General features: G+C 47.6%; 1 protein-coding gene across 1 annotated transcript in view; it reads right to left on the bottom strand.

Annotated features, from left to right (window-relative positions):
- Positions 1–21,357, bottom strand: part of LOC115469724 (disintegrin and metalloproteinase domain-containing protein 9-like) — a 581,856-nt gene extending 560,499 nt beyond the window's left edge. The window contains 3 exon segments of the mRNA XM_030202512.1: positions 12,900–13,134; positions 15,193–15,456; positions 20,929–21,357. Of these exon segments, the coding sequence (XP_030058372.1) occupies positions 12,900–13,134; positions 15,193–15,456; positions 20,929–21,357 (928 nt within the window).
- Between the last annotated feature and the right edge of the window lie 3,663 nt (positions 21,358–25,020).

Raw genomic sequence — 25,020 nt, 5'->3', positions numbered from 1 at the left:
AGGTCCTTTGCAGTTGAGGTGGAGCAGCGGTTGGAACGTCTCCGGTCACCTGTGGCATGGGGAGAGGCAGACGTGGGTGCCATCCGTAGGCCACGAAGAATGGAGAGGTGTGAGGGGCCGAGTGAAGGCTATTATTATAAGCGAATTCTGCCCATGGTAACAACAAGGCCCAGTCATCCTGCCGAATATTAACATGCATCCGCAGACACAGTTTCAGCATCTGATTAACCCCCTCCACCATACCATTGGTTGCAGGATGGTATGCCGATGAGAAGTGGTTCGTGATACCAAAGCTTGTACATAAAGCCCTCCAGAATCAGGACATGAACTGAGGCCCTCGGTCACTGATGATACGTATTGGTAATCCGTGGAGGCGGAAAATATGGAGGATAAACTGCTGGGCTAGAGCTGCTGCTGATGGAAGCCACTTTAGGGGAATGAAGTGTGCCATACATGAGAATCGTTCAACCTTGAGAGGGCGGTAGCTCCATTATAAAGTCCATGGAGACCTCTTGCCACGGCGCTTGTGGAACTGGTAATGGTTGGAGCAGCCCCCACGGCTTTCCGGGAGGGTTCTTCTGTTGAGCACACATAGGGCAAGTGGTGACAAACTGCAGGACATCTTGGGCCATATGAGGCCATTGGTAAAACCGAGAAATAAGGTGTAATGTTTTATGGTAGCCCTGGTGCCCTGCAATCCTGGAAGCATGTCCCCATCTAAGTATTTTCCTCTTGAACCGAGGGGATACGAGAATCTTGAAAGGGCTCTGGGAAGGTAGCGCGGAGGCAGCGATACAGGCCGGATCCAAAATAGGACTCCACTCCTCAATCTCCTCCGGCGGGTCAGAGGTTCTAGACAGGGCATCAGCCTGTACATTTTTAACTGCAGGGTGAAAACTGAGAAGAAAATTGAAGCAGGCGAAAAACAAGGACCACCTGGCCTGACGGGGATTAAGTCTCTTCACCTCCTGCAGATACAATACGTTCTTGTGGTCAGTGATAACCGAAATCGGATGTAATGCCCCCTCCAAGAGATATCGCCATTCCTCGAAAGACAGTTTAAGGGCCAGTAGCTCTCGATCTCCGACCATATAGTTTTGTTCCTCTGCCAAGTTCCGCAGCAAGAGTTCGGAAGCGAATAGAATATACCCCCACCGAGTCTGTATCCTGCTGTACTCGCAACAGTTCTCCAGCAGTGGAGGACGGTCTTCCGGGAACGTTGAACACCATCCGGAATTCACATAGGAACTCGTTGAAATTAGCAGGGGATCTCTCTGTTCCCAAAGAGGAGTGGCCCATGCCAGAGCTGGTCCAGACAAAAGAGTCATCATATCAGTGATTTTGACTTGATCAGATGGAAAGGCCCAGGGCTGCATTTCAAATAGCATTCTGCATTGGTTGATAAAACCTCGGCAGGCAGGTGTGCCATCAAAGCGTGGTAGGTCCGGCAGCCAGAGTCCCAAGGGAGATCCCCCTCGGCTCCAGGGGGGCTAGGAGCCACCTGGCAGTCCGCCTGTATCGTCTGCATCTGGGAGCAGACATTTTGCAGCGCCGTGGAAAGTTGATTCAACTATCCTTGCTACTGTTGTACGATTTGGGCCAACTCGGCCATCTCAGACTTGTCCGACCAGCTCATGGCTTCAACTTTCTGTCAGGCTCGCCCAGTGGAGATGTGAGCCCTTGTGCCCGATGGAGGAGGATCCCTCACCGGGCTGTCGGCCAACCTCGAGTTCCCCGTGTCCCTCTCCGTTCCCCAGGGTTTGAACCCCAGGTGCAGGAAGCACACAGCATAGAGAACTGAGTCCAGAACAAAGTCCATGGGGCATGGCCAAGCAATGGGCAAAAACAGGACCAGGAGCAAACAGTGGTCCGTGCCAGGCAGCAAGCAGTAGCAAATCCAGGAACAGGCAAAGAACAATACCAGGCAGCAAACCGTAGCAAATCCAGAATCAGGCAGGGGTCAACACCAGGCAGCAAACTGTAGCAAGTCCAGGATCAGGCAGAGGTCAATACCAGGCAGCAAATAGTAGCAAAACCAGAAGCAATGCAACTACCCAGGAAACTGAATAGAAGCCGAAGCGTGGAAGGACTGGAGGCAGGGCTTTAAATAGGACAGGAATTAAGCCCAAACATGCACAGCTGTCTTCAAGATGGCTGCCCCCACCGGAGACACCCTCAAGCCCAAATATGGGCTTCCTTCCTGAGGCTGCCCAGCTCCAAGATGGCCGCCTCATCCTATGGCGCCCACCTCTGAGATGGCCGCCCTATGCTGGAGATGCCCAAATCCAAAATGGCTGCCATATCCTCAGATGCCCTTACCCTGCGTAAACAGGGAACATGACAGCCTCCGTGGGAAATGGAATGTCCTTAGACATTTCCCGCACAAAAGATGAAAAAGTAAGACTCTCAGGTGGAGATTGTAAAACCTCAATAGGCGGAGTAGGATCAGAAGGAAGCCCCTGAGAATCTTCCTCTGAAAAATAACTGGGGTCTTCCTCCTCTCCCCATGAGTGCTCCTCTTCGGTATCAGACAGAAGCTCTCGAAGAGCAGCCTGAACCCGAGCCTGTCTCAACTTCGAGGATCGACGTCCTTGTGGGGGGTGTCGAGAAGTCTACCCCTGCCTGAACTCCGGCGAAGCTTCCTCCACCGACATCAAGGGGGAGTCAACCCAGGTGGCAACCGGCTCCGGTACCACAAGCGGGACTGAGGGCGGAGACCTCCTCACAGGAGATGGGCCAGATGCCGTCTCAGCAGTAGGTACGGGAGGCGCAAGCACCTCCGGTACCGAAGCAGACTGACGGAACAGTTCTTCCAGAATCTCTGGAAGAATGGCCCAGAGACACTCATCTAGAGCTGCCATCGGAAAAGGTTGCGGTGCCGGTGCAGGAGTCGGTGCCAGAATCTTAAGGGGCTCGAGAGCCGGTACCAGGCTGCCGGACGACCAACGCATCGGCACCCCTGAATGGAGGTTGAGCGGTCCTCCCAGCGCCGACGCTTCTCAGGTGCCGACTCCCTCGGCTCCCCGGAGCTCTCGGTAACGTGTCTGGAAGGAGATCAATGGCGATGCTTCTTAGCCTTCGCTCGACGCCCGTCATCGACACTCCTCAGTACCGAGGACGTGGAATCCTCACGCATCCTCGGGGCTGGGTTCATATAAGTACATAAGTACATAAGTAATGCCACACTGGGAAAAGACCAAGGGTCCATCGAGTCCAGCATCTTGTCCACGACAGCGGCCAATCCAGGCCAAGGGCACCTGGCAAGCTTCCCAAATGTACAAACATTCTATACATGTTATTCCTGGAATTTTAGATTTTTCCAAGTCCGTTTAGTAGCGGTTTATGGACTTGTCCTTTAGGAAACCGTCCAACCCATTTTTAAACTCTGCTAAGCTAACCGCCTTCACCACATTCTCCGGCAATGAATTCCAGAGTTTGATTACACGTTGGGTGAAGAAACATTTTCTCCGATTTGTTTTAAATTTACTACACTGTAGTTTAATCGCATGCCCCCTAGTCCTAGTATTTTTGGAAAGCGTGAACAGACGCTTCACATCCACCTGTTCCACTCCACTCATTATTTTATATACCTCTATCATGTCTCCCCTCAGCCGTCTCTTCTCCAAGCTGAATAGCCCTAGCCTCCTTAGTGTTTCTTCATAGGGAAGTCGTCCCATCCCCGCTATCATTTTAGTCGCCCTTCGCTGCACCTTTTCCAATTCTACTATATCTTTCTTGAGATGCGGCGACCAGAATTGAACACAATACTCAAGGTGCGGTCGCACCATGGAGCAATACAACTGCATTATAACATCCTCACACCTGTTTTCCATACCTTTCCTAATAATACCCAACATTCTATTCGCTTTCCTAGCCGCAGCAGCACACTGAGCAGAAGGTTTCAGTGTGTTATCGACGACGACACCCAGATCCCTTTCTTGGTCCGTAACTCCTAACGTGGAACCTTGCATGACGTAGCTATAATTCGGGTTCTTTTTTCCCACATGCATCACCTTGCACTTGCTCACATTAAACGTCATCTGCCATTTAGCCGCCCAGTCTCCCAGTCTCGTAAGGTCCTCTTGTAATTTTTCACAATCCTGTCGCGAGTTAACGACTTTGAATAACTTTGTGTCATCAGCAAATTAAATTACCTTGCTAGTTACTCCCATCTCTAAATCATTTATAAATATATTAAAAAGCAGCGGTCCTAGCACAGACCCCTGAAGAACCCCACTAACTACCCTTTTCCATTGTGAATACTGCCCATTTAACCCCACTCTCTGTTTCCTATCCTTCAACCAGTTTTTAATCCACAATAGGACATTTCCTCCTATCCCATGACCCTCCAATTTCCTCTGTAGCCTTTCATGAGGTACCTTGTCAAACGCCTTTTGAAAATCCAGATACACAATATCAACCGGCTCCCCTTTGTCCACATTTTTGTTTACTCCTTCAAAGAATTGAAGTAAATTGGTCAGGCAACATTTCCCCACACAAAAGCTGTGCTGACTCGGTCTCAGTAATCCATGTCCTCGGATGTGCTCTGTAATTTTGTTTTTAATAATAGCCTCTACCATTTTCCCCGGCACCGACGTCAGACTCACCAGTCTATAATTTCCCGAATCTCCCCTGAAGCCTTTTTAAAAAATGGGCGTTACATTGGCCACCCTCCAATCTTCCGGTACCACGCTCGATTTTAAGGATAAGTTGCATATCACTAGCAGTAGCTCCGCAAGCTCATTTTTCAGTTCTATCATTACTCTAGGATGAATACCATCCGGTCCAGGAGATTTGCTACTCTTCAGTTTGCCGAACTGCCCCATTACTTCCTCCAGGTTTACAGTGAAGTCAGTAAGTTTCTCCGACTCGTCCTCTTGAAATACCATTTCCGACACCTGTATCCCACCCAAATCTTCCTCGGTGAAGACCGAAGCAAAGAATTCATTCAGTCTCTCCGCTACGTCTTTGTCTTCCTTCATCGCCCCTTTTACCCGTCGGTCATCCAGCGGCCCAACCGATTCTTTTGCCAGCTTCCTGCTTTTAATATACCGAAAAAAATTTTTACTATGTTTTTTTGCCTCTAATGCTATCTTTTTTTCGTAATCCCTCTTGGCCTTCTTTATCTGCGCCTTGCATTTGCTTTGACACTCCTTATGCTGCTTCTTGTTATTTTCAGACGGTTCCTTCTTCCATTTTCTGAAGGTGTTTCTTTTAGCCCTAATAGCTTCCTTCACCTCACTTTTCAACCAGGCCGGCTGTCTTTTGGAGTTCCGTCTTTCTTTTCTAATTCGCGGAATATGTATGGCCTGGGCCTCCAGGATGGTATTTTTGAACAGCGTCCACGCCTGTTGTATAGTTTTTACTCTCTCAGTTGCCCCCCTAAGTTTTTTTTTACCGTTCTTTTCATTTTATCATAGTCTCCTTTTTAAAAGTTAAACACTAACGTATTTCACTTTCTGTGTACAGTTACTTCAAGGTTGATATCAAAACTGATCATATTGTGGTCACTGTTATCAAGCGGCCCCAGTACCATAACGTCCCTCACCAGATCATGCGCTCCACTAAGGACCAAGTCTAGAATTTTTCCTTCTCTCGTCGGCTCCTGCACCAGTTGCTCCATAAAGCTGTCCTTGATTTCATCAAGGAATTGTATCTCTGTAGCGTGTCCCGATGTTACATTTACCCAGTCTATATTTGGATAACTGAAGTCACCCATTATTATCACATTGCCCATTTTGTTCGCGTTTCTGATTTCTTTTATCATTTCTGTGTCTACCTGCTCATCCTGGCGAGGCGGACGGTAGTACACTTCTATCACCGTTTTTTTCCCTTTTATACATAGAATTTCAACCCACAATGATTCAAAGGTGTGATTTGTGTCCTGCTGAATTTGTAATCTATCTGAGTCAAGGCTCTCGTTAATATACAATGCTACCCCTTCACCAGTCCGGTCCACCCTATCACTACGATATACTTTGTACCCCGGTATGACAGTGTCCCACTGGTTATCCTCCTTCCACCAGGTCTCAGTAATGCCTATTATATCAGGCGACCCTCAGGGGGAGGAATGCTGGCTTCGGCCTAACCCCTGGTAAGCTTTTCCTCAGCTGAGAGGTGCTCTACCACCGACTGCCTTTCAGGTGCTGTGGAGGACTTGCAGCTCATCTGCATATCCTTACAGCCTTCTCCGGGGTGACACCCAGGTCCACTCCGAACCACTCAGGGCCTCCGCTCTAGGTACTGCGCGCCTGACGGCGCGCGGGGCATTTTTCTCTTTGTATCTAATCTTTTTCCAGTTGCTAAAGTACCTTAATCATTTATGGCCCCTATTCACATTCTCTTCCTAGCTCTGTCCCTTCCTAATCTTTTCCCTCACCCCCTACCTCTCTCCGCTACAGGAACTCACTTCCCATCCATTGACTTCATCACCTCACCTTCTCTCCTACCCTCTTCCTCCCTCTTGGCTTTTAATCTCCGCCTCTTTCTTCCGTCCATTTTGCCTTCCCCATTCCACCTAAATACCTCTCGCCTTCGACGCCTTCGTGGCCACACCTCTCCTACTCTCCTCCGCTCTCTTTTACTCCTCCTCTTACTCTCAGCCGGTGACATCAATCCCAATCCTGGACCCCCTCACCAACTATTATCCCAACTCTACAGATCTCACCGCGACCTCTCTAACCTCATCTCTATTTCTCTACTCCCCTCCTCTTCTCTGCCCTTCTCTTGCGCCCTATGGAATGCCCGCTCTATCTGTAACAAACTCGCCTATATCCAGGACCTCTTTATCTCGCGTCACCTCCATCTGCTCGCCCTAACAGAAACCTGGCTCTGCCCTGATGACTCTGCTTCAGTCGCAGCCCTGTGCCATGGCGGTTATCTATTTTCACATACTCCTCGCCCTGCTGGCTGTGGGGGCGGTGTTGGACTACTTCTCTCCCTCCTCCAGATTTCAACCCCTTCTTCCACCTCAATCTCACTGTTTTTCCTCCTTTGAATTCCACTCTATCCGCCTTTTCTCTCCTCTGCCTCTTCGAAAAGCGGTCATTTATCGTCCCCCTGATAAGTCCCTTTCATCCTTTCTCAGTGACTTTGACGCCTGGCTTGCCTTCTTCCATGATCCTTCCTCCCCCTCTCTCATCCTTGGTGACTTTAATATTCCTGTTAATGATCCTTCCAACTCTTATATTTCCAAGTTACTCGCTTTAACGTCCTCCTTTAATCTCCAACTATGCTCCACCTCCCCCACTCATCAAAATGGTCACTGTCTTGATCTCATCTTCTCCTCCAACTGTTCACCTTCTAGTTTCCTTGCCTCTGATCTTCCCTCCTCTGATCACCATCTTATAACTTTCACACTTAAATCTCCTCCCTCCCAGTCCCGTCCTATCTTATCTAATTTATCTAGGAATCTTCACGATATTGACCCTTCATCTCTATCCTCTCATGTTTCAAACCTCCTCTCCACTGTGGCACCATCCATGTCTGTCAACGAGGCTGTTTCTTCTTACAACAATACTCTATCCTCTGCCTTAGACACTCTTGCACCTTTGATGACCCGCCCTGTAAGGCGTACAAAACCCCAACCTTGGCTGACTTCTAATATCCGCTACCTACGTTCCTGTACCCGCTCCGCCGAACGCCTCTGGCGGAAATCTCGGGCCCTTGCTGACCTCCTTCCAATCTGCTCTTTTACGTGCCAAACAGGATTATTATATCCAACTGACCAACTCTCTTGGCTCTAATCCTCGACTTCTCTTCACCACATTGAACTCTCTCCTCAAGGTGCCCCCTCCCCCAACTCCCCCTTCATTATCTCCTCAGACCCTTGCTGAATTCTTTCACAACAAGGTTCAAAAGATAAACCTTGCTTTCTCTACCTCACCACCTCTCCCTCCACTAGTCTGTTCCCCTCTCTCTCCTTCCCCTCATTCCCTTTCCTCCTTTCCTGAAGTTACTATTGAGGAAACTACACTTCTCCTTTCTTCCTCAAAATGTACCACCTGTTCCTCTGATCCCATTCCCACCCACCTTCTTAATGCCATTTCTCCTGCTCTTATTCCTTTTATCTGTCATATTCTCAACCTCTCACTTTCCACTGCGACTGTCCCTGCTGCCTTTAAACATGCTGTGGTCACACCTCTCCTTAAGAAGCCTTCACTCGACCCTACTTGTCCCTCTAATTACCGACCCATCTCCCTCCTTCCTTTTCTCTCCAAATTACTTGAGCGTGCTGTTCACCGCCGCTGCCTTGATTTTCTCTCCTCACATGCTATTCTTGACCCACTACAATCTGGTTTTCGCCCTCTCCACTCAACCGAAATTGCGCTTACTAAAGTCTCCAATGACCTATTACTGGCTAAATCCAGAGGTCAATATTCCATCCTCATTCTTCTTGATCTTTCCGCCGCTTTTGACACTGTCGATCACAGCATACTTCTCGATACCCTGTCCTCACTTGGATTCCAGGGCTCTGTCCTTTCCTGGTTCTCTTCCTACCTCTCCCTCCGCACCTTTAGTGTTCACTCTGGTGGATCCTCTTCTACTTCTATCCCTCTGCCTGTCGGCGTACCTCAGGGTTCTGTTCTTGGTCCCCTCCTCTTTTCTATCTACACTTCTTCCCTTGGTTCATTAATCTCATCCCATGCCTTTTCCTACCATCTCTATGCTGATGACTCCCAAATCTACCTTTCTACCCCTGATATCTCACCTTGCATCCAAACCAAAGTTTCAGCGTGCTTGTCTGACATTGCTGTCTGGATGTCTCAACGCCACCTGAAATTAAATATGACCAAAACCGAGCTTCTCATTTTCCCCCCAAACCCACCTCCCCGCTCCCCCCGTTTTCTATTTCTGTTGATGGCTCTCTCATTCTCCCCTGTCTCCTCAGCTCGAAACCTTGGGTCATCTTTGACTCTTCTCTCTCCTTCTCTGCTCATATCCAGCAGATTGCCAAGACCTGTCGTTTCTTTCTTTACAACATCCGTAAAATCCGCCCCTTTCTTTCCGAGCACTCTACCAAAACCCTCATCCACACCCTTGTCACCTCTCGTTTAGACTACTGCAATCTGCTTCTTGCTGGCCTCCCACTTAATCACCTCTCCCCTCTCCAGTCGGTTCAAAACTCTGCTGCCCGTCTCATCTTCCGCCAGGGTCGCTTTACTCATACTACCCCTCTCCTCAAGACCCTTCACTGGCTCCCTATCGTTTTCGCATCCTGTTCAAACTTCTTCTACTAACCTATAAATGTACTCACTCTGCTGCTCCCCAGTATCTCTCCACACTCGTCCTTCCCTACACCCCTTCCCGTGCACTCCGCTCCATGGATAAATCCTTCTTATCTGTTCCCTTCTCCACTACTGCCAACTCCAGACTTCGCGCCTTCTGTCTCGCTGCACCCTACGCCTGGAATAAACTTCCTGAGCCCCTACGTCTTGCCCCATCCTTGGCCACCTTTAAATCTAGACTGAAAGCCCACCTCTTTAACATTGCTTTTGACTCGTAACCACTTGTAACCACTCGCCTCCACCTACCCTCGTCTCTTCCTTCCCGTTCACATTAATTGATTTGATTTGCTTACTTTATTTATTTTTTGTCTATCAGATTGTAAGCTCTTTGAGCAGGGACTGTCTTTCTTCTATGTTTGTGCAGCACTGCGTATGCCTTGTAGCGCTATAGAAATGCTAAATAGTAGTAGTAGTAGTAGTAATATCCAATTTTTCGTTTAGTGCAATATATTCCAACTCTCCCATCTTATTTCTTAGACTCCTAGCATTTGCATATAGACATTTCAGAGTATGTTTGTTGTTCTTATTTGCATGATGCTTAGTACCTGACACTATTGATTTGACATCTTTTGTCTGATCTTTAGTTGTATTTAAGGGCACCTGGTCTACCACGGTCTGTTGTGCAACCTCACTATCCAGAAACCCTATCTTCCCTGTTTGTGAGGTATCTTTGCAAGATACCTTTTCCCGAACCATGCGCTTTTGAGCGACTGTCGGCCTTCCCCCCATTTCTAGTTTAAAAGCTGCTCTATCTCCTTTTTAAATGCCGACGCCAGCAGCCTGGTCCCACCCTGGTTAACGTGGAGCCCATCCTTTCGGAATAGGCTCCCCCTTCCCCAGAATGTTGCCCAGTTCCTAACAAATCTAAAACCCTCCTCCCTGCACCATCGTCTCATCCACGCATTGAGACTCTGGAGCTCTGCCTGTCTCTTGGGCCCTGCACGTGGAACAGGTAGCATTTCAGAAAATGCTACCCTAGAGGATCTGGATTTGAGTTTTCTACCTAAGAGCCTAAATTTGGCTTCCAGAACCTCTCTCCCACATTTTCCTATGTCATTGGTACCCACATGTACCAAGACAGCGGACTCCTCCCCAGCACTATCTAAAATTCTATCTAGGTGACGCGTGAAGGTCGGTCCCGGGGGGCCTGCATAGCAGTAGGCCTCGAGACGGGTGGAGACCCACTCGATGCCTCGCTGCTCCCAGCTGTAAGCGGTCTCTCGGCAGTCATTACCTGGACTCTCGGTGCTGCTTCCCTCGACGTCGATGCCGTTGACCTCGGTACCGATGCCGACGTCGAAGGACCGGACCGATCCGAAAAAAGTCTCTCGCGCTGAGCCTCTCGAGCCACCTGGGTCCTCTTCTGCATCAACTTACACAACGTGCAAGCAGCTGGAAGATGATCAGCCTTGAGGCACTGGAGACACCACGCGTGAGGGTCGGTAGATGAGATGTCCGGTTGCAGCGAGTACAGCGCTTGAAGCCGCTGGGAGTCTTCGATGACATGGGCGGGAAAATAGCGTCTGCAAAATCAAATGGCTCGATCGTGCCAATTAAAAAGGCACAAAAAGAAGGAAAAAAGACGCGGCCGAGCAGCCTAAGGGCGGATGCAACGAAAAGAAAGGAAACTTAAATAAATTGAGAAACTCTAAAAGAGAAAAATAAGGGAAAACTTTGTTTGTTTTTTTTAATCTTAACTAAAGAATCTAACCAAAAAAGAAGAGAAAAAAGGCGCAATAAACGCAAAAAAATGTTCTCCTGGGCCGAATGAGGAGCAGCTGAAAAACACCACTCTCTCGCAAAACAGATGAAAAAGAACTAGTTCAGTCATGCTCGCGTCACGGGCGGGAAGCGGCTCGCGCATGCACGGTGCGCTCGGGGCCGCGCGGGCTAGCATTCTTAAAGCTTCTAGTTTTTTCTAAGAGAAATTCCGATCTCCTAAGCCGTCACGGACGACGACCCACACGTAAGAAGATGGAGCCTGCTTGTCCTCGGAGAACACCACTTCCCACCTGCTGCTCTCAAGGGGGGGATCACATCATGTTGGAGTGTATTATGATGCTTGCGAGGGGTCCAGGAGCAGGATAGGGTCCTGTTGGGGTTTCTGAAGGGAGGAGAGAACAATGCATGGTATAGGCCGGTACTCGGCAGCTATGTGTGTGCCAACCAATATTTAGTGTTGGAACTTTCACAGCTAAGCGGACATAGTTAGGAGTGCTTTTTGTACAGTCTTATCTGATCACTCAGCTATGCAGGCACTGGCACTGGATAATGCCAGCATCCACATAACAGCTGGCTCATCTCCAACTCTGGCCCTGTAACCCCCTCTCTCCTGGTCACCTAGTGCCAATATTAGTAGCACTGCCTAGTTAAGTGCTGATGAATATTGGTGGCCATCTTACCAGGCGTGATTTATGTAGGCAGAAACTTCTCCTGCCCACTTAAATCACTTTGAATATTGACCCTTTGGTTTACTCCAACAATAAGCAGGATAGAAAAGTCCTCACAGCATGGGCTGTCTTCAACAGAAAAAGGGAAAAATAAACATGAAAGGTGCTGCACCAGACACCAAAGTATTTTTGGTAGCAACTAGTTTTTTGTTGTTTTTTTAAAGAAAGCCTGGAAATTAAGAGAAATAGGACTAGGGGAGTCAGATTCTACTTCCCAAAAGATATTCTGGAGGACAGACTGGCCAACCCAACTCTTGCACCAGGGTCTCCCCTTCTAGACAGTAATCTGTGATATGAATGTATGAACATAAGTCCATGTTACAAATTTTCTCCATTGAGTTTGACCTGAAGTGGGCCACTGATGCAGCCATTGTTCTTTTTTTTTTAATATCTTTATTGAATCAGAGAATCATAAAAATGCTTACAAAAAAGTGCAACAAAAGCACTACAACAAAACAAATTGCATATCATAGCAGAATACACAAAGGCAAAATTCAAACTGAACAGACTCATCCTAAACTTATGAGGTGCCAAGACGAACATCAACTCCCCCCTCTGATTCACAGTTTTTGGTTTTATCCCCCCACCTCCTCTACCCCTCCCCCCTCTCCCCTACCCTCCCTCTCCTTCTACATAAATACTCAAGGAAGTGTATCCACCACAGCAGTCTCTTGATACATATAAAGAAACATATCTGCTCCATATATCTTGGTACTGACGGTGCCCCACTGAGGTTGAAAACTGAAGAGAAGTAAGCAGCCAACTTGCCATTTTCCACAAAAAACCATGCCAGGCAGCTATTGAAGGAGGAGCCGTATCAGCCCAGGACTATAAAATGCATTTTTTGATAAGGAAGGTCGCCAATAACACAAATTTGCACTGCGCCTCTCCAAGGCCCTTCTGTAACAAGGGAGCCGCACTACCCATCAGCACTACTGAGTAAGACCAATCAAATGTCTTCAATGACTCTCAATGCTCTCACAAAAACAAAGACAGCACCGGGCACTCCATAAAGGAATGTAGGAAGGTGCCAACGCTCGCCTTGCATTTAATACACAAATCACTCTCCCACAGCCCCATGGCCTTCCCCCCCTGTTTGGTGATGTGTACTATAAAACCCTGAACTGAATATCTTGCAATGCTGCATTAGGTGTCACCTTACCAACACTGTCAAATGAACCCCCCTGCTGAGCCTCTGAAATACAATCCACCCCATCCTGGCTCCACTGTCCAGCTAATTTTGCCAAATAATAGGCCTTACTGGAATCACAAATCAACTGATACCACTGGGAAAGCCCGTTTGACTTGGATGGCAGGTTTAGAAAAAACAAGTCCACACGTTGGAAAGTCACAATCATCCCGCAGCGTCGCTCAAGGGTCAGAACATAGTCCCGCACCTGGAGATACGCAAAAAAATGAGGATTCAGAATACTCGAAGCACACCGGATTTGATCAAAAGATGGAAAGTCTTTGTCCCCCACTTGCCTCAGATGCCCCAGATATCGACATCCACTCTCAGCCCAGCGCTTGAACACGGGGGAACCACAACCAGCAGGAAAGCTGGGATTACCCACCAAGGTGAGGAAAGGGCTGCCTCCTACTCCAGTTCGAGCTCGCCACCAGTCCCATGCTTGCCGCAGAGCACCCAAATAAGGGTTTCCCTGCAAAACCCCCAGACTCCGTGGCTGATGAGAAGCTAACACTGCAAAGAGATGATAAGGGGCACTCCAGCTTTCCCAAAAGTCAGCCAGGGCAAAGAAATTGACTCCCAAATGGATCTCATGCACCCAACATATAAGCGCTGAAACATTATACATCCTCAGATCAGGAAGCCTAACCCCCCCCAAGGCCCTGCCAAACGTGAACGTATTGAAAGATATCCTAGGTCTCTTGGCATGCCAAATAAAGGTACTAACAATGCTTTGGAATAGACGATCCTCTGGCCCACGTACCCAGAGTGGAAGCATTTGTAGAAGATACAATATTTTAGGCAGGAGAACCATTTGACTAATGAAACACGACCCAAAAAATTTACAGGGAGGTCCTTCCAGCAGTTACACAATTGTTTTATTACATCTAGCTTTTCCAAGACATTTTTCTTGTAGACCCAGGCCTGATCCGCCCCCAAGTATACCCCAAGGTATTTAAGGCCCACCCTAGCCCAGGACAAAGGGAAGCTGGGCAGAGAAGCGTTTACACAAGGACGATTGATAGGCAGCGCCTCCGATTTCCCAAACTTTATTCTAAGGCCACAGAATGCACCAAACTCACGTATAATAGCCATAGCCTGCGGCAAGCCAGTGGACGCATTGTCTAGCACTAGAAGCATATCATCTGCAAACAGATTATTTCGGTACTCCCTACCCCCCATGGACACCCCTTTCTTTTTTTTTTTTTATTCTTTATTTATAAATTTTATATACAATTCCAAAACGAACTTTGTCAAGAAATATGCCATTATTTACCAAGAAAACAATATACTAAGGGAAACAATTTCCCCTTTCCAACTTCTCATCTTTATGCAGTAGTCCACAAAAAAAGTGGGGGAGGCTGATACACAATAATACCTTATAAGAGGATAAGGCTATTAATTAAGAAAAACTAGATTACATCAAAAGAAAAAATGGTGTTTTAGATGGAACGATTACTTCTACATATAATATCCAATAGAATCTCTGCAGTCATTTAGGGATTCTTGCATCAATAAATGTACGAAGTTGTAATGGGTCAAAAAAGTGATATATCATATTCTCTAATTGAATCACACATTTACAAGGGAACCGTAGCTGGAATTTGGCTCCCAAAGTCAAAGTCTCTTGTCTCATAGACAGAAATCTCTTCCTTCTTTCTTGTATTGCTCTAGATACATCTGGAAATATCTGGATCTTTTCTCCCATAAGAAGAACTGGCATTGATTGTCTTAAGTAAAGTCTTATTACTGCCTCTTTATCTTGAAGAAAAACAAAAGTAACCAATAAAGTAGACCTAAAGTCTACTACATCTTGTGAGTTCTCAAGAAGGCCAGATAAATCTAAACTTTCAGAGGAAACATTTGCTGGTTTAGTTTCTCGTGTAGGCAAATAGTAAAGCTTCTGTAATGGAGGAAATGCATTTTCAGGATAATGAAGAATTGCTTTTAGAAACTTCTGAAATGTTTCTCTTACTGGGGTGTATTTTGTAGAAGGAAAGTTTAGAAGTCTCAAGTTCAATGATCTAGCCCCGTTTTCCAAATTCTCTAATTTACGGTGTACTACATCAGCGTTCTGAAGCAACTTAATCTCCGTTTCTTTTACCTGGGTTAGTGAAGCGTCAAAGTTTTTAAGGTTAGTTTCTTGAGAAACAATTTGAGATTGAAGAGCGTCTATCTTAGAGGTGTTGGACCTTGTATTTGTAACAAAAGTAAGACATACCTTATGCAATGATTCCATTGTTGACCACAGAGAATCTAATGTTACCTTAGCTGGTTTTTCTAAAGTCAGTAGGGCTGTCTCAGGGATAGGCCGCGCTTCTACATCCGACATTGCGGCAGAGCTTGACTCTGAGAAGATCTCTCTAGGCCCGACTTCTTTAGAGGTAAGCGAGAGGTTTAAATTTTCGGGAGATTCTCCCGTTGAGGACAGTGCAATGGCCTGGGGGAGCTTCTCTTCTGCTCGTTTCTCCTCCACTACTTCCAACAGTTTGGCGAGTTGTTCTCCCAGCCTGCTCTCTGCCTCCAAAGCCTGTCACGTTGGATTTCATGGGCTAAGTGAAAGTTCACTTCCCTGGCCGGGGATTTTTACCATAAAGATTGGTGTAAAACAGGATAAACTCCTTCTGTATGGCTTCCCTGCGTGTGTGGGTGGCCCCTGTAGCATCCTTAATTCGGCCAATATAACTTTTTGCTGACCTCTCCTTTACTAAAGAAGCCAGCAATTTGCCAGTCTTATTACCCCATTCGTGAAGGCGATATTTATAGAGCATAATACTGTAGAGTGCTCTGGTGTCCAACACCATCTGAAGCTGTTTCTTGACATCAAAATAGGCCTTGCAAGATACATCGGATGGGCTGAGAATAAAAGTTCTCCTAGCATCCCCCAGTTGCTTCGTAACAGTGGCGAGCCAGAAGGCAATTTTTGGCTGGGCCAACAAGTTAGATGGGTGGTCACTAGAGTTGCCAACTTTTTGAAAGAGAAAAAAACCCCAGCCACCTAATACACCCATGCTTTGCCCCTACCCCACCACATGCTCCACCTCTACCTCTCTCCCAATTACTTCAATGAGGGTAGCAGTGCAGGCTTCAGTGGCCAATTGAGAGCTAAAGGAAGTACAAGGAACTGCACTCTTCTTCAGTTCCCATTGAGCCACGGTCCTCCAACACACATATGGTATTGAACGCCAAACACATTCCGCATCCAGAGAACCTCCTGGCCTTCCATCAACAATGGATGCAGAGCACAGCAAGGACATTTCCCCATAAAACTCACCATACAAAGAAATTCTGGTAATCTCAATAATAGACATGTTGTAAAGTAATTTTAAAAAATCTACAAACAAAACGTCACTCAGAATCTAGAGCAAATCTACCATGCCAGCACTAACTTCCAAAACAAGGATCCTCTACCTATGAAAAGCGGCTCTAAAATATTGATACATCTATCAAGAAAACTGAACAAGCCAAATTACTACAGAATGCTACATAGAAACTTCATGGTGACAAAATACCTCGGGGCCACGCACACAGAACACAAGAGCCAAATACAGAATAAGTGACCACAAACTCTATAAATATAAATTAAACTGAAACCCCAAGAAACCAGACCTTGCATGTAGTACAACACTAGAGAAACAAAAAAGAAAGGCATTTCCTCCTGTGCAAAACATAAAGGGTATCACATGCCAGGGATGGTGTTTTTTTTTTTTTTTGGGGGGGGGTGCAAATAGGGCAATTGTGCTTGGCTCTCTGGCCAGAGAGAGCCCCAAGTCTGCCAGAAACTGAAGAAGGTGCAGCCTGGTAATGGGCTTTGGGGTCCTCTCCCAGATTTCTTCCCTGGGTCCCAGCCATGTCTGACATATGCCAAATCTGACATAGTCTAATCACAAAATAGAAATAAAAATAATTATTGTACCTTTTTGTTGTCTGGTCATTTTATTTTTCATATCATATTGGTCCCAGTCTCTGGTTTCTGCTTCCCTGTGTCTTTCCTGTCCATTTGACATTCTTCTGTCTCCATGTCCACCATCCATCTCCCATCTCTGTGTCCATATATTTCCTTATCCAGAATCTCCCGTGTTCATATCCCCGCATCCATCATAGTAACATAGTAGATGACGGCAGAAAAAGACCTGCACGGTCCATTCAGTCTGCCCAACAAGACAACTCATGTATGCTACTTTTGTGTATACCCTACTTTGATTTGTACCTGTGCTCTTCAGGGCACAGACCGTATAAGTCTGCCCAGCACTAGCCCCGCCTCCCAACCACCAGCCCCGCCTCCCAACCACCAGCTCTGGCACAGACCGTATAAGTCATTCCTTTGTGCACCCATGTACCCCATGCCCAGCATCTCCCATCTATGTTCCTATTCTCCCTCTTGTCTGGTATCTCCCCTCTGTGTCCATTATATCTCTATTCCCATATCTCCTCCCCCCCATGTCCATTGTATCTCTATTCCCAAATCTCCCTCCCCACCCCCATGTCAGGCATTGCCCCTATGTGTCCATATGCCATCCCAATACAGCATCTCATCTGTGTCCCTGTCCCCATGCTCCCATCCAATGCTCATCATCTCCCTTCTGTTTCTTTGTACCTCTCTATGTCCCCTTTCTCCCTCCCACACACCTTTCCTCTCTAACCCCACTCCAACCAGCAACTTTCCTTCTCTCTTCCCTCCCCCTTATGCATCTGGTCCATTCTCCACTGTGGGTTCAGCATTTGACACCGCCCCCCATTCCTTTATCTCCTTGATCCAACATCCCTCTCCCTTTCCTCTAACACTAACCCTTCCCCCTCTCATAGGTCCAGTACTTCTCTCCCTTCGTTCTCGCCCCCCTTGCAGGTCCACATCTCTCCTCCTTCCCTCCAGCCCTCCCCTGCATATCCAGCACCTCTCTCCCTTTGCTGCAGCCTCCCTTGCATACCCAGCACCTCTTCCCCTTCCTGCCTGCCCTCCCCCACAAATCCAGCAGCTCTCTCCCTTTCCTCCCACACCCTCACCCAGCACATCTCTCCCTCCTACATATCCAGTACCTCTCTCCCTTCGCTCCCACCCAAATATACAGCACCTCTCTCCCTGCCCTCCCACCCACATATCCAGCAACTCTATCCCTTCCCTCTCCTCGCAGTTCCACATCTCTATCCCTTCCCTCCAGCAACTCCTTACATGCCCAGCAACTCGCTCCCTTCTCTCCAACCTCCCACCCACAAGCATGCATGTCCAGGGCCCCTCCCCTCCAACCCCCATGTCCAGGGCCCCTTCCCTCCCCTCCCCTCCAACCCCCATGCCCAGCGCCTCTCTCCCCTCCCACAGTTCTGGCACCGCCACAGCGCCACCTCCGTGTATTCCTTACCCACCCCCCATCCTTGCCGCTGCGCTTGCTCTCTCTATCATCACCGCCCAGCAGGAACTTCAAACAGCGCATCAGCGCTGTGTCAGAGCCTTCCTCTCTGCCGCATCCCACCCAGCCTGCATAAACAGGAAGTTGCGTGAGATGCAGCAGAGAGGAAGGCTCTGACACAGCGCTAACACGCTGTTTGAAGTTCCTGCTGGGCAGCGATGATAGAGTGAGCAAGCGCCACGGCAAGGATGGGGGGTGGGTAAGGAAGACACGGAGGTGGCGGTGCAGGAACTGTGGGAGGGGAGAGAGGCGCCAGACATGCGAGGGTGGAGGGAAGGGAAGAGGCGCTGTGCTGGAGTGAGGTTGGAGGGAAGGGAGGGAATTGGTTTGGGTGTAGCGCTTCTGGGTGGGCCTGAACCAAGACTGGATGGGTCTAAGCCCACCCAGGCCCACCCGTAGCTACGCCCCTGCTTCGTAAGATCCCGAATCTTATGCTCCCTGTGTTTATGCAAAGATGCAGTATACGCTATGATTTTACCTCGAAGCACCGTCTTAGCTGCCTCCCAGTAAACACGAGGCCCCACTGACTGAACATCATTCTCAGCAACATAATCCAACCACCCCTGGCATAGATATTTACAAAACTCTCAGTCTTGGTAAAGAGCAGGGTTCATTCGCCAGTGGAACGTGTCCGCCCTATCTCCCCACTCTAGCTCAACTGACACTGGGGCACGATCAGAAACATCAGGCGTCCCTATCCCTGCCTGAACAGCCCCCACCAAACCAAAGAGTGCGAAAGCAGGATTTAATCCAGGTGTGCACGGACCCCATGAGGGCGGGAAAAAAACCGTATAATCACGCTCGTCTAAATGATGCAAATGCCAATAATCCACCACCCCCAACTCTTGAATAAGGAAGTTTACCCCTTTCCCTTCATGGTCTTTGGATGGTCTTTTGGGCGGCTTGCAGTCTATCAGTGGGTCACTAGTAATGTTAAAATCCCCTCCCAGGATTAAGGGATATTCATCGAAGGCCAAACGTGCTGCCAAAAGTGTAAAGAATTTGTGAGAGTATAAATTAGGTGCGTAAATGCTGCAAAGAGCCACCCGCTTGCCTTGCAATAATCCTGCCACAATTAGAAAATGACCTTCAGGGTCCTGATAAAGCTTGTGCAGTGTAAACACCACGCTTCTCTTAATCAAGATGGATACTCCATGCTGCCTGCTGTTATAGGCGGCAAAATAGAGATCCCCCACTCAGTCCCTCTTTAGTTTAAGGTGTTCTGCTTTCCCCAAATGGGTTTCTTGTAGAAACGTTATATCTGTGTGCAGTCTCTTAAGCGCCTGCAATATTTTTGCTCTTTTCACCAGAGAATGGACACCATCAACATTCAGCGATACTTTAAGAGCAACCATGGAGCACCATCAGCAAACAAGGAACAAATGAATACACTACTATCCTCAATATGCCCAGGAGACCTCCCGGTTGAGTCACCCAGACAAAAGCGAGACAGACATCATGAAACAGAGACTTACCCATCCTACTACTACTACTTAGCATTTCTATAGCGCTGCAAGGGTTACGCAGCGCTGTACAAGTTTAAACAGGGGGAAGGACAGTCCCTGCTCAAGAGAGCTTACAATCCCCCACCATAAGTAGCAATACCCCCCCATACCCGATAGCTCAACAAACAAAAAATGCACTGATCCCTCCTAACGCCCCGTCCCCTCTTCCTCCCTTCCCCACAGAAACTAAACCAATCCCTCCCCCTCCCTTCCAGCCAACCCACCGCAGCGAACAACAAAGGTAGCAAACATAGCCCATACCAAATCACAACAAGCATCCTCCTTCCTTCACACCACTAACCTTTCCATGCCCTCCATCCCCACCCCCTTCTATAAGCAGTAAAAGGAAGATCTTCCAAAAAAGTAGGAATTCTAAGGCAGAAACATACTTAGCCAAACTCAAACAACCCCGATAAAATCAACCAACTAGGAAGAAAAGAAACATAAAATCCAGCATGTCCTTCAGGCTCACCCAAGCTCGAGGCCAAGGCCCAGGCTTCTAAACGACATCACTCCTCAGCAGTAGTAGAGTGCATGAAACACAAACCAAACCCCTGATCAGCACAGGTGTGGCACAGTAGAGCAAAGTCGCGCACCTCTGCTAATCATTGCAACTTGTTCATGAACGAGCCCAAATCTCCAGGCTCCATAAAGAAGATAGTTTTATTGTCGTGCACCACACGCACTTTCGCCGGATACAGAAGTGCAAACCTTATCCCTTTGTCAAAAAGGTGCTTACAATGCCGGCCCATCTGCTTCCTCTGATCAGCAACACGTGCCCAGTAATCTTGGAACAGCAACAGCTTACGGCCATTGTAGTCAATGGATTTCTTTCCTCTATATGCCTGTAGTACTCGATCTTTTTCTGGCCAGTACAGGTCTCGGACGCTGCTCCCCCTCACGCAAACATAGTAACATAGTAGATGACGGCAGAAAAAAACCTGCACGGTCTATCCAGTCTGCCCAACAAGATAAACTCATATGTGCTACTTTTTGAGTATACCCTACCTTGATTTGTACCTGTCCTCTTCAGGGCACAGACCGCACAAGTCTGCCCAGCACTATCCCCGCCTCCCAACCATCAGCACCAACTCGGTAGATCCTCTCGACTCTCAGCACCTTCTCTGGAAACTGTATTTTTAAATGTTCCGGCAACCACCTCTCGATAAAGTTCCAGATATCCGATTCTTTTACAGACTCTGGTAAACCTATGATCCAGAGATTATTTCCCCGTCCTTTATTCTCTTGATCATCAACTTGCTGCATTAAAAGTGCGCACTGCTTCTCAAGTGCCAGAATCTTCATGTCCGCCGTCTCAGCACTATCCTCCTGGTGCGAGATACGGTCTTCCACCTGCTGGATTCGTGTGCCCTCTCGCTCCAAAGAGACTCGGATCTGATCCACTGACGATTGCAGCTTAGACAATTTGTCCTCAAGCACTACTGATATCTGCTGCACTAAATCTTTAGTGGACTCCACCGAGAGGCTCATCGGTGGAGGACTCACTGGCATCGCCGCCATCTTGGGGCCCAAGTTCTGCACGCGGAGCTTTCCTGTCTGTGGGGTCTTTGCAGGCATAACCCCTCTACTCCACCATTAACATGGACTTGAGCTCCGTCACAGGGCGCACCGGGAATTAATCTCGCTGTCATGAATCTTCTAGATCCGCATATGGAAGATCTCACAGATAAATTTAAAGAATTTGTAAGTATTATTTTTCGGGAACTGAAAAGGATGAAATGGGATGTAGTAATGCTGCAAGAGACATATATTAGACAAAAAGATGTATCTTTAATACAGAATAAGGGCTTGGGGGAGGGATATCCTGTGGCGGATCCGAAGGGAGGCAAAACGGGAGGATTAATTCGGCCTGCAATTCGTAAAAGAAGCAGTATATAAAGATGGGGCCGGGAGGTGCATAGCACTGAAAGGGACGATTCAAAACATACCCATCACATTTGTGAATGTATACGCCCCTAATGCAGGACAGGGGGGATACTTTGATTCTTTAAGGGATGAATTAGCAGCCTTTGCAGGACGAAGGGTGATTATGGGAGGGGACTTTAATTTCCCAGTGGAGGGGATTGACCATTCTAAGAGACGCTTGGATGGGGGCACACGGACCAAGGGGCAACTCCTTAGGATGATGAAGGAACTTGATTTGATAGATGTGTGGAGACTACAGCATCCTGGGCAGAAAACTTATACACATTACTCACATGCACAACAGACCTACACGAGGATAGATGCGCGTCCTCTGGGAGGAATACATGGTTCTGAGATCGAAAGCATACATGCTTCAGACCATGCCCCCATTTGGATAATGTTGAGAGGAATGAGAACAAAAGAAAAAGGAAGAGTTTGGCGTCTTAATGAATCACTTCTAGAGGGAGAGCAGGAATGTCAGGGGATGAAGGCAATAATAAAGGAATATTTAGACTTAAATGATAAGGGAGAAGTTTCAGAAGGGATCCTTTGGGACGCCTTGAAGGCAGTCGTAAGGGGTCATCTTATTAGTAGGGGGGTCAAGAGGAAAAGAGAACGGATAGCACATGACTTAGAAGTACGTAAGAACCTGGTCCGATTCGAGGCGACGCATCAGCGGGAGGGGGATCCCGATAGTTATGCTGAAGTGTTGAAGTGGAGAACTGAACTGCAGAAGATACAGATGGAAAGGATGGAATATCATAGGACTCTATTACAACAAAAGTTTTTTGAATTTAGTAATAGGGCGGGAAGTATGTTAGCAAGGAGTTTATGTCAAAGACGCATAAAGAACACCATTACTAAAATCAAGGGCGCAGGAGATAAAATGCTTTATCAGGATGCAGAGATTAAAGAACAATTTGTGCGTTATTATATGGGATTATACACTAAGGGGACTAAGGCTCCGAAGGAAGAGATACAGGGTTATTTGCAAGAACTTGGCCTGCATAGGGTCACGGAACAACAAAGGGGGGAGCTGGAGGCTTCAATTACACTGCAGGAAATTATGGGAGTTATTAAGAGATTAAAAGGAGGAAAAGTGCCAGGGCTTGATGGGTTCACAGCTAAATATTATAAAATATTTAGCCAAGAGCTGGGACCATTGTTGGTACGGATTGGGAATGCCTGTTTTATAGAGGGGAGCTTGCCCTCTAGCATGTATGAGGCAGGGATCACGGTGTTGTTAAAACCAGGGAGAGATCCAACGGTCTGTGGATTTTATCGTCCGATAATCCTAGCAAAGGTTATGGCCAATAGGTTGAAGAAGATCTTACCCCATCTAATACATGAAGACCAATCGTGTTTCATAGAGCACAGACAAGTGGCAGACAACATTCGGTGTACACTGAATATTCTCAAGGGAGCCCAAAGGAGGGGGGATTCACTGACGATGCTTACGGTTGACGCAGAGAAGGCTTTCAACAGGGTGGAGTGGGATTACTTGTGGGAGGTCATAGCGGAAATGGGGTTTGGGAGAGTGTTTGTAGGATGGGTGAAAGGGCTGTATAGTTCGCCGGTGGCAAGGATTAGGGTGAACGGGGGCTGGTCAACACACCTGAACATTCAAAGGGGGACAAGACAGGGATGCCCACTATCGCCATTACTTTTTGCCATTTCAATAGAACCATTAGCACAGAGAATTTGAGCGCTAGAAGAAATTAAAGGGGTTAGGATGGGAGAAAGAGAGCAGAAAGTAGCATTATTTGCCAACGACATTTTGTTTTACGTTGTGTCTCCCCTAATGACAATACCCGTAATTATCATGGAACTTGGTTGGTTTGGGGAATTATTAGGGTTTAAAATAAACGTGGATAAATTAGAATTAATGGGGGTTACGGCATCGGAGATGCAGCAAATGGGGGAAAGGTTTGCTTTTAAGATAGCAGCAACAAAATTTCATTATTTGGGGATTTGGATTCCTTTAGAGTTAGAGAACTTATATTTATTGAATTATGTGCCATTATAGCGAAAGCTACATACCTGTAGAAGGTATTCTCCGAGGACAGCAGGCTGATTGTTCTCACTTCAATCGGAGATCTTCTCTAGCAAACATGTTTGCTAGCCCTCGCGCATGAAGACCGCGCATGCGCAACCGTCTTCCCGCCCGAACTCGCTCGTGTTCGTTAGTCCAGAACAAAGCAAAGACATAGTCAAGGGAAGACACAACTCCAAAGGGGAGGCGGGCGGGTTGGTGAGAACAATCAGCCTGCTGTCCTCGGAGAATACCTTCTACAGGTATGTAGCTTTCGCTTTCTCCGAGGACAAGCAGGCTGCTTGTTCTCACTGATGGGGTATCCCTAGCCCCCAGGCTCACTCAAAACAACAAACATGGTCAATTGGGCCTCGCAACGGCGAGGACATAACTGAGATTGACCTAACTTAACCAACTAACTGAGAGTGCAGCCTGGAACAGAATAAAAATGGGCCTAGGGGGGTGGAGTTGGATTCTAAACCCCGAACAGATTCTGTAGCACCGACTGCCCGAACCGACTGTCGCATCGGGTATCCTGCTGTAGGCAGTAATGCGATGTGAATGTGTGGACAGATGACCACGTCGCAGCCTTGCAAATCTCTTCGATAGTGGCTGACTTCAAGTGGGCCACTGACGCTGCCATGGCTCTAACACTATGAGCCGTGACATGACCCTCAAGAATCAGCCCAGACTGGGAGTAAGCGAAGGAGAAGCAATCTGCTAGCCAATTGGAGATGGTGCGTTTCCCGACAGCCACTCCCCTTCTGTTGGGATCAAAAGAAACAAACAATTGGGAGGACTGTCTGTGAGGCTGCATCCGCTCCAGATAGAAGGCCAATGCTCTCTTGCAGTCCAATGTGTGCAGTTGACGTTCAGCAGGGCGGGTATGCAGACGGGGGAAGAATGTTGACAAGACAATTGACTGGTTCAGATGGAACTCCGACACCACCTTTGTCAAAAACTTAGGGTGAGTGCGGAAGACTACTCTATTATGATGAAATTTGGTACAAGGAGCATGAGCTACCAGAGCTTGAAGCTCACTGACCCTACGAGCTGAAGTAACAGCCACCAAGAAAATGACCTTCCAGGTGAAGTACTTCAGATGGCAGGAATCCAGTGGCTCAAAAGGGGGTTTCATCAGCTGGGTGAGAACTACATTGAGATCCCATGACACTGTAGGAGGTTTGATGGGGGGCTTTGACAAAAGCAAACCTCTCATGAATCGA

The sequence above is a fragment of the Microcaecilia unicolor genome, chromosome 4 (assembly GCF_901765095.1).
Source record: "Microcaecilia unicolor chromosome 4, aMicUni1.1, whole genome shotgun sequence".
In the NCBI taxonomy this organism is placed as follows: domain Eukaryota; kingdom Metazoa; phylum Chordata; class Amphibia; order Gymnophiona; family Siphonopidae; genus Microcaecilia; species Microcaecilia unicolor.
The sequence above is the reverse complement of the archived record's forward strand: the minus strand, read 5'-3'. Positions and strand labels throughout refer to the sequence as shown.